The sequence below is a fragment of the Rhinatrema bivittatum genome, unplaced genomic scaffold (assembly GCF_901001135.1).
Source record: "Rhinatrema bivittatum unplaced genomic scaffold, aRhiBiv1.1, whole genome shotgun sequence".
Classification (NCBI taxonomy): domain Eukaryota; kingdom Metazoa; phylum Chordata; class Amphibia; order Gymnophiona; family Rhinatrematidae; genus Rhinatrema; species Rhinatrema bivittatum.
The window spans coordinates 9,098-19,040 of NW_021820540.1; the positions used below are offsets into that span (position 1 = coordinate 9,098).

General features: G+C 54.8%; 1 protein-coding gene across 1 annotated transcript in view; it reads left to right on the top strand.

Annotated features, from left to right (window-relative positions):
* LOC115081709 (transient receptor potential cation channel subfamily M member 4-like) overlaps positions 1 to 8,339 on the top strand; it is a gene marked incomplete at its 5' end in the record, with an annotated part of 12,688 nt that extends 4,349 nt beyond the window's left edge. The window contains 16 exon segments of the mRNA XM_029586130.1: positions 73 to 253; positions 570 to 736; positions 1,647 to 1,824; positions 1,997 to 2,061; positions 2,433 to 2,615; positions 3,209 to 3,308; positions 3,419 to 3,537; positions 4,945 to 5,007; positions 5,010 to 5,315; positions 5,651 to 5,755; positions 5,758 to 5,783; positions 5,944 to 6,074; positions 6,942 to 7,087; positions 7,182 to 7,256; positions 7,258 to 7,295; positions 8,237 to 8,339. Coding sequence (XP_029441990.1) covers positions 73 to 253; positions 570 to 736; positions 1,647 to 1,824; positions 1,997 to 2,061; positions 2,433 to 2,615; positions 3,209 to 3,308; positions 3,419 to 3,537; positions 4,945 to 5,007; positions 5,010 to 5,315; positions 5,651 to 5,755; positions 5,758 to 5,783; positions 5,944 to 6,074; positions 6,942 to 7,087; positions 7,182 to 7,256; positions 7,258 to 7,295; positions 8,237 to 8,339 — 1,986 coding nt within the window.
* Positions 8,340 to 9,943: the final 1,604 nt, after the last annotated feature.

Consider the following 9,943-nt stretch of genomic DNA (forward strand, 5'->3'; position numbering starts at 1 on the left):
ACCTCTCCCTGTGTATCCTGATCCTGCTCTTCTTCCTCTTCTCCCCGCACCCCCCCCCCCCCTCCCCCACAGTTCATCCGCCTCTCCAATGAGACGGACTCCTCCATGGTGTACAGCCTCATCACCCAGCACTGGCGCATCCCCCCACCCAACCTGGTGGTGTCTGTGGTGGGGGGCGAGGGGGCAGTCCACATGCACTCCTGGTTGAAGGACATCCTACGCAAGGGGCTGGTGAAAGCTGCCCAGAGCACAGGTCAGAGGCTAGACTGGAGGGGGGGGGGGGGAGAGGACCTCCTCTGGCTATGCTGTGGGGTGTGGTATCTACCTGTACAGGTGTGGAGGGGGAGGAGCGTGGTAAAGGGGGAGGAGTTAAAGGTTAACCATTCCTAATTTTGGTCATCCCTGCAGAGACCGGGAGAAGGGGGTATCTCACCCTCCCACCCCCCCCCCCCCCCCCCCGGCTCTGTGGCAATCTCCCTTCCTGCACCTCCTGTGCACCAGGGCAGCCTGCTGCGGGCTCTCTCTCTCTCACACGTCCCATTTTTCCTCCTCTCCTCTCTTGGCCGCAGGTGCCTGGATCATGACGGGAGGGCTGCAGGTCGGCATCGGCAAGTACGTAGGGGAAGCGGTCCGCGACCATGCCACGGCCAGCACCAACAACAAAACCAAAGTGGTGGCCATGGGCATCGCCCCGTGGGGCGTTGTCAGCAACCGGGACAGCTTAATCAACCCCAAGGTAAAGGCTGAAGTCGCCCACTGCCTGCGACCCTTGACACTGTGACTGGGGCACTGCTGGGAGGAAGCTCACACTGCTGGAGCACCTCCAGGGCACTGCTGGGAGGAAGCTCACACGGCTGGAGCACCTCCAGGGCACTGCTGGGAGGAAGCTCACACGGCTGGAGCACCTCCAGGGCACTGCTGGGAGGAAGCTCACACGGCTGGAGCACCTCCAGGGCACTGCTGGGAGGAAGCTCACACGGCTGGAGCACCTCCAGGGCACTGCTGGGAGGAAGCTCACACGGCTGGAGCACCTCCAGGGCACTGCTGGGAGGAAGCTCACACGGCTGGAGCACCTCCAGGGCACTGCTGGGAGGAAGCTCACACTGCTGGAGTACCTCCAGGGCACTGCTGGGAGGAAGCTCACACTGCTGGAGTACCTCCAGGGCACTGCTGGGAGGAATCTCACACTGCTGGAGTACCTCCAGGGCACTGCTGGGAGGAAGCTCACACTGCTGGAGCACCTCCAGGGCACTGCTGGGAGGAAGCTCACACTGCTGGAGTACCTTCAGGGCACTGCTGGGAGGAAGCTCACACTGCTGGAGCACCTCCAGGGCACTGCTGGGAGGAAGCTCACACGGCTGGAGCACCTCTAGGGCACTGCTGGGAGGAAGCTCACACTGCCAACTGGAGACCAGCGCTGCAAGCTGACAGGATGAGTGACGGGTTGGTTGGGGGTCCCGTCGTGTGCCCATAACAACTCCATACATCTGAGCCTCATGGATTCAAATCCTATCCCAGGCATCTCTCTCTCCCCCTCCCTGCCCCCACGGAGATTAGAAGTACCTGTGACGGGGGAGGGGGAGAAAGCTGCTGCCCTGGGCCGCTGTTTCTCCTCTTCTTATTCTGGGGGCCCCTCTTTTTTGCAGGGTTCGTTTCCCGCCAGATATTACATGGAGAACATGGACGGCCCCTGCTTTTCCCTGGATAATAACTACTCTGCCTTCCTGCTGGTGGATGATGGGACGCGGCAGCGGATGGGAGGGGAGACAGTCTTCCGTGCTCGGCTGGAGGAGCACATCTCACACCAGAAGACGGGGATCGGAGGTGAGCGGGCCCCGGGGAATGGACAGAGGATGAAGGCGAGCACTCCAGCCCTTCTGTTGGAAGTGATGCATGAGGCTTTGCTGCTGCTGTTTTTTTCTCCGCTGTTGCCGTTTTGACGCTATTGCTGCTTTTTTGCCGCCGCTACGTTTCACCAGCGCTGTGTCTCTTGCAGGCAAGGGCAGTATTGAGATCCCGGTGCTGTGTATGCTGATTGCAGGGGATGCCCAAATGCTGACGGTAAGGCACACAGCACAGAGAAGCAAAGGGGTGCGGACAATCCCTAAAGAAGTTACAGTCTGAGTGGATACCTGAGGCAATGCCTTCCCAAGGTCACAAGGCGTGTTGGGGGGGGGGGGGGGGGAGGGGATTTGAACCACTAGTCCACTCTTTCAAGGTAGGCGTTGTCAGTGAAACTCATCACCAGGGGCTGAACAGCAGGATATATTTTGAGAGTGTTTGACTCCCAGACTTTCTGAAGGGCATCTGAGAAATGAAGGATGAAAAGCTGGTGGCACATGAGACAGGCAGACACTTTCAGGCAGATGGCGAGAAGCCAGTGACTCCAGCACTCTCTGACTGACCTGCCTCACCCTCTCTACTTCCCCCAGCGGGTGTACAAAGCTACCAAGAACACCATCCCTTGCCTGCTGGTGGCAGGGTCAGGCGGGGTCGCAGACTGCTTGGCAGAGATCCTGGAGGAGGCGCTGACCCTGGAAGCTGTCCGGCCACTAGTGGAGGAGAAGCTAAAACAGTACTTCCCACAGGAGAGTGGCCCCAAGCTGGCCGATCAGGTAAGTGTGCAAGGCACAGAGTGATTCCAGCCAATAGCGCCAGTCTGGAATACAGCAACCGGTGCTCTGCCGGCCCATATGGGGTCTGTGGACCCTGTACTCTATACAGGCCGGATACAGTAACCGGTGCTCTGCCGGCCCATATGGGTTCTGTGGACCCTGTACTCTATACAGGCCGGATACAGTAACCGGTGCTCTGCCGGCCCATATGGGGTCTGTGGACCCTGTACTCTATACAGGCCGGATACAGTAACCGGTGCTCTGCCGCCGGCCCATATGGGTTCTGTGGACCCTGTACTCTATACAGGCCGGATACAGTAATCAGTGATCTTCCAGCTCAAATGGATCCTGATGTATAACAACGTTTGGTAATTCTTACTTGAGTGGAAGTAGTCAGAGGCCACTATCTGATTATTCTTTGTCCAGTGAACCCAGTCTAGAGTGCCCTGAGCTCTTATGAGCCACGTGAGTGGTCTGTGGCAGAATAAGGGTTGGCTGAGGCTGTTGTGTGCACTCCCGCAGGGTGAAAGCCTCCATCCTTTGTGTTCCCATTGTGGCTTAGGTCTTCATATGCTTTCTTTCTCTCCCCCCAGGTGGAACAGATCCTAGCGAACCGAGAGCTGGTGACAGTATACTCGCATCAGGACGGGATGGAAGAGTTTGAGACCGTCATCTTGAAAGCCCTGGTGAAAGGCGAGGCTTTTGTCTTCCTTGGGATTGTGGAGAGCTTTCTCCTGCCTCAGTGCCTTCCTCCCTATGGTTGTAATGGAGTTTGACGGGTTTTCTTTGCTTCTCATGTTTAGCGTGTAAGAAGCAGAGCAGTGATGCTGTGGAGTACCTGGATGAGCTAAAGTTGGCTGTAGCCTGGAACCGCGTGGACATTGCGAACACTGAACTCTTTCATGGAGATATCCAGTGGAAGGTGAGTCTGTGGGGAGGGGGTCACTAGGGCTTGGTGACATCAGGGTCTAGGGAGAGAGGTCACCATAGCCTGTGGGAACAGGGAGAGCTTACCAAGAGTAGGGGGTGGTGTTGAGATTTCAGTTTTGGGGTGAAACCAGTTGTTGAGGTAATGGTTAATATTACTGTTGAGTCTGATGCCAGGGTTAGGGATGAGACTGGGATTGAGGTTAGAGTGCAGATCAAGATAGAAGTTAAGGTTTGGATTAGGATTGGGATTAAAATTGGAGTTGGGATTGGGATTAAAGATACTTTTTGGGGTTGTGGTTAGTATTGGGGGGTTAGGGGCAAGGACGAGACTGGGGATAGAGTTTGGGTCCAGGACTGAGGTTGGGTTTTGAGGTCAAGGTTGGGGTTTGGATTCTGGTTGGTGTTAGTGCTTATGGTAAGGATTAGGGTTAGGTGTAGGGTTAAGACTGAAGTTGCTGTTGGGTTTAGGGGTTAGAGTTAAGAATGAGATTGGGGTTAGGGTCTGGTCTGAGGGGTGGGTTGTAAATTAGGCACTGGGTTTGGATTAGGGTTGACTTGAAGACAGGTTTTAGGGTTTATGATTAGGATTGAGGTTTGGGGCTAGGCTGTGGTTAAGGTTAGGTTTGTAGATAGGGTAAGGGTCAATGGGTTTGGATTAATGGGGATGAGGCTTTTGTAGATGTTGGGGTTTGTGGTCAAGATTGAGGTTGAATTTGAAGTGGGAAATTTGTGCGGAGTTTGGATATGATTGAGTTGAGTGTTACAGTTTACAGTTTCGAGATAGGTATGAGGGTGAGATTTGGACCAGGGCTGTGGTTAGTTTCTCCTGGTTGGGATATAGGGTTAGCATCAAGGCTGGAGTGGCCTATTGGGGGATTGGGCATCCTCCGGTGGGCCGATCGCTCTGACCATGTGGTCTGGTCACGTGGACAGTCTCGCTCGGCAGACGACGAGGTATCTTCTGGGTCGGTTTGGGGGAAAATCCCCAGGCCGATCTTTACCCGGAATCCGCCCCGGTTAGCATAGTAAGTAAGGTCTAAGGGTTTACGCTTATGGTTGTGGTAAAGAATAGAGTTGAAGATGAGTTTAGGGTTCAGCTGGGGTTTAAGAGTGCAGGATCTATGAGGAACTGGTTTATTTGATGGAAGAGGTTATTGCGTTGGATGACTGGGAATTATCTCCTACATCTTCTCTTTTCCTGTGTTTCTCTTATTCTCTCTGCCTCTCTCATTTCTTGTTGCCCACCAACCATCTCTCCCAATTCCTCTCCGTCTGTGTCCTACCTTCCCTCCTTCATCTGTCACCTGCTCTGTCTCTCTTTGGCTCTCTAACCTCTTTTTCCTGCTATCTTGGTGCCTCTCCATTTCCCTTCGCTGCTCTCTCTTTCCTCTGGCTGCAGGCCAGTGACCTGGAGGACACCCTGACGGACGCGCTGATCAATGACAAGACGGACTTTTGTGAAGCTTTTTCTTTGAGAACGGCATGAACCTGGTGGACTACCTGACGTACGGGCAGCTGGAGGAGCTCTACAGCTCCGTGTCCGAGAGCAGCGTGCTGTGCCAGCTGCTGGAGCACAAGCAGGAGGAGCGGCGGGAGGTTGGCAAGCTCACACATCTCGAGTACTGCCGGTGGAGACCTGCAGCAAGGGAGAGACTTCAAACTCTTCGAGTAGCCAAGGTCCTGCGGGAGCTGCTGGGGGACATTTGCTCCCCCTTCTACAGCAAACAGCTGGACAGCTTCAAGACGCAGAGCAGCAGGAAGTTATCTGCCGTAAGGGAGAAGGGAAGTCTGGGAAGGGCTGCACGGGACACACGGTGGGGGGGAGGGGGGGGGAACCTCGCCCCTGCCTTTGCAGGGACGGGCAGCCCCCACCCTCCTCCCTCGATTCAGGAGGAGGGGTTGAAGTGGTTGGGGCTCCCCTCCCTATCCCAGGCATCCCCTCCCTATCCCAGGCATCCATCCGTGTGCACCAACCTCAGGATACAGAGTGAAGGCTGGAGGGGGGTGGGTGGGGGGGTCTCCTTCCCTCCGCCCGGGTCTTGGAAGGCAGGTGCTCTGGGTGGGCTAACCTTCCCCCTTCTCACAGGTTTCTCCTCGCGCCCTAGGCTAAAGCTCCCGTGGGTCCTGTCCAGATGCTGCGGTACGAGACTCAGAAATCGTCCATGCCCTGGCTGGATCTCTTTATCTGGGCCATCCTGCAGAACCGCCAAGGAGAATGGCAGTCTACTTCTGGGAGATGGTGAGTGGCCAGCCCAGGGACCGCCCTCAGGAGAGGGGGGGTCCAGGTCGGCGGTGCTGTGGCCGTCTGTGTAAGGGATGCTCACAGTCGGAGGGGCGTGAGAGGCAGGCCCCTCCCCCCTGCCTTGGGGTGGTTACTGAAACGGGGCGTCTCTGTTCCGGGTTCTGACTCGGTAGCGTCTGCACTGGCGGCCAGCAAGATCCTGCAGGAGCTGGCTCGGCTCTCGCTGGAGGCAGAGGAGGCTTTGGCCATGAGGGAACTGGCTGGGACCTTTGAGCAGCTGGCCATAGGTAGGAAACGGGCCCTGCCCGCCTGGCGCACACCTTCAGTCTCTCAAGGTCCAAGTCACTTTGCTGCTCGTACTATTCGGCTTCTATGATACCGAAATAATGCATAAAAGAGTAGGAGGAAAGAATTAACCAGTTCAGAATTGGGTTCCTGGCTCTGGTGCTGGCCCAGACTGTCTGCTCCTAATTTCTTCATCTTTTCCTTTCATATTAAACTTGATGTGCTGCTAAACGTAAACACGCTCTAAGTGGTGGCAGGGACCCCGCAGATCCTGCGGCTCCGGCTGCTGTTTCTCCTCTTTCCCCCAGGATCAGACGCAGTTTTTCTTGCTCCTTCCTGGCTGGGAAGTCCTGGATTTTTTCTCTCTTTTCTCAGTGCAGGAGGAAATGCATTTTCTGCTTCTCTTTCCCCGGTGCTGCACTGCAGGCAGAGTTGGGCTTCTGGGGGGTTCCAGCTCACTTTCTGTCTGCACCTTTCTCTTTCTTATTCTGTGTTGGCTGAGGGTCTGTCCGTGTCCTGCGTGTGTGCATGAGGTGAGAGAGGCTGCCAGCGTGAAGGTTCTGGGCAGGGATCTCTCGCAGCCCGGTCGGTTCTGTTTCCCTATAGGAGGTGTATTGGGGTTCTAGGGCCCGTGCTCCCTTTTCCCTAGGTAGGGTTGTTGTTGTGTGAGCCCTGGCAGTTAGTGCTGTTATGGTGGGGCAGGTTTGCTCCGCAGGTGCTGGGGTTGTTTTTGCAGGGTTTTGTGTTGGGTCACAGAGAGTCTGGGAGTGGGGAGAGTTTGTGTCATTGTTACTGAGGTGATTTGCGTCTCTGTGCCTCTCTCCCTGTTCTGACACCCTGCATTCTCTCTTACTCTGATTATCTACCAGGCGTCTTTAACGAATGCTACAGGAACAGTGAGAGCCGGGCCTTTCGGCTGCTGGTGAGATGTTCTGGGAGGTGGCAAGGGGCAACTTGCCTGCAGCTTGCGTATGAAGCTGATGCCAGAAATTTCTTTGCACAGGATGGGGTGCAGGTAAGGAGTGCTGTGCACATCCTGTTCGGTGCAGTAAGACAGCTGACCTTTCAAAATGTGAGCTAACCTCTCTGACTCTGGCCTCTCCCCTCAGTGCATGCTGACGGAGAACTGGTGGGGACAGATGGAGCAGAACACCCCTGTCTGGAAGCTGATCCTCACCTTCTTCCTGCCCTCCTCTCATCTACTCTGAACTCATCCATTTCAAGTGAGTGATAGACTCTGATATTGCTCACCATGAAGGGAGGTGGCAGCATGGCTGAGGGATGCGAGAAAGAGGATGTATTCCCAGGGCACTGCTGGGAGGAAGCTCACACCGAGGACGTCATGTCCCCTGACATTAACAGGCACTGCTGGGAGGAAGCTTATACTGAGGACATGCCATCCCTTGACACTAATAGGCACTGCTGGGAGGAAGCTCACGCTGAGGGCGTCCTGTCCCCTGACATTAACAGGGCACTGCTGGGAGGAAGCTCACACTGAGGACGTCCTGTCCCCTGACATTAACAGGGCACTGCTGGGAGGAAGCTCACACTGAGGACATGCCATCCCTTGACACTAATAGGGCACTGCTGGGAGGAAGCTCACACTGAGGGCGTCCTGTCCCCTGACATTAACAGGGGCACTGCTGGGAGGAAGCTCACACTGAGGACATGCCATCCCTTGACACTAATAGGGCACTGCTGGGAGGAAGCTCACGCTGAGGGCGTCGTCCTGTCCCCTGACATTAACAGGGCACTGCTGGGAGGAAGCTCACACTGAGGACGTCCTGTCCCCTGACATTAACAGGGCACTGCTGGGAGGAAGCTCACACTGAGGACATGCCATCCCTTGACACTAATAGGGCACTGCTGGGAGGAAGCTTATACTGAGGACATGCCATCCCTTGACACTAATAGGGCACTGCTGGGAGGAAGCTCACGCTGAGGGCGTCCTGTCCCCTGACATTAACAGGGCACTACTGGGAGGAAGCTCACACTGAGGACGTCCTGTCCCCTGACATTAACAGGGCACTGCTGGGAGGAAGCTCACACTGAGGACATGCCATCCCTTGACACTAATAGGGCACTGCTGGGAGGTAGTTTGCTTTGCTGATCTCACTGACCCTGTCTAACCCCTCTCCCTGGGGGATTCCTTCTCTGCTCATAGGATAATGGAGGAAGAACGGACACCGGACCCGTGCGAAAGGACAGAGATAGAAAGTGCTGACATGGAGGTGAAAACACCCAATCCCGACACCATTGATGGGTGAGGAATGGGTATTTAATGCAGAGAGCTGTGGGCAGAAAAATGAGGGGGATCAGTTGGAGTAATTATGAGGGAGAACAGTGGGGAATTAATGAGGGGGAGCAGCTGGAGTATTTATGAGGGGAGCTGTGTGGAATTAATGAGGGGGAGCAGCTGGAGTATTTATGAGGGGAGCTGTGGGAATTAATGAGGGGGAGCAGCTGGAGTATTTATGAGGGGAGCTGTGGGAATTAATGAGGGGGAGCAGCTGGATGATATATGAGGGTAGCTGTGTGGAATTAATAAGGGGGAGCAGTTGGAGTATTTATGAGGGAAAAGTTTTTGGGAATTAATGAGGGGAGCAGCTGGAGTAATTTATGAGGGGAGCTGTGAGGAATTAATGAGGGGGAGCAGCTGGAGTATTTATGAGGGGAGCTGTGTGGAATTAATGAGGGGGAGCAGCTGGAGGATTTGAGAGGAGCTGTGGGGAATTAATGAGGGGGAGCAGCCTGGAGTATTTGAGGGGAGCTGTGTGGAATTAATGGGGGGAGCAGCTGGGAGTATTTATGAGGGGAGCTGTGTGGAATTAATGAGGGGGAGCAGCTGGAGGATTTGAGAGGGGAGCTGTGTGGAATTAATGAGGGGGAGCAGCTGGAGTATTTGAGGGGAGCTGTGTGGAATTAATGAGGGGGAGCAGCTGGAGTATTTATGAGGGGAGCTGTGAGGAATTAATGAGGGGGAGCAGCTGGAGTATTTATGAGGGGAGCTGTGAGGAATTAATGAGGGGGGAGCAGCTGGAGTATTTATGAGGGGGAGCTGTGTGGAATTAATGAGGGGGAGCAGCTGGAGGATTTGAGAGGAGCTGTGGGGAATTAATGAGGGGGAGCAGCTGGAGTATTTGAGGGGAGCTGTGTGGAATTAATGAGGGGGAGCAGCTGGAGGATTTATGAGGGGGAGCAGCTGGAGGATTTATGAGGGAGAACTGTGGGGAATTAATGAAGGGGAGCAGCTGGAGTATTTATGAGGGGAGCTGTGTGGCATTAATGAGGGGGAGCAGCTGGAGTATTTATGAGGGAGAACTGTGGGGAATTATTGAGGGGAGCAGCTGGAGTATTTGAGGGGAGCTGTGTGGAATTAATGAGGGGGAGCAGCTGGAGTATTTATGAGGGAGAACTGTGGGGAATTAATGAGGGGGAGCAGCTGGAGTATTTATGAGGGGAGCTGTGTGGCATTAATGAGGGGGGAGCAGCTGGAGTATTTATGAGGGGAGAAAACTGTGGGGGAATTATTGAGGGGAGCAGCTGGAGTATTTGAGGGGGGCTGTGTGGAATTAATGAGGGGGAGCAGCTGGAGTATTTATGAGGGGAGCTGTGGGGAATTAATGAGGGGGAGCAGCTGGATGATATATGAGGGTAGCTGTGTGGAATTAATAAGGGGGAGCAGCTGGAGTATTTATGAGGGGAGCTGTGTGGAATTAATAAGGGGGAGCAGCTGGAAGATTTATGAGGGGAGCTGTGGGGAATTAATGAGGGGGAGCAGCTGGATGATATATGAGGGGGAGCTTTCGGCAATTAATGGGTGGAGGAGTCGCTGTGGTATTTGTAAGTGGGGTAGTATGGGTGTACGCTG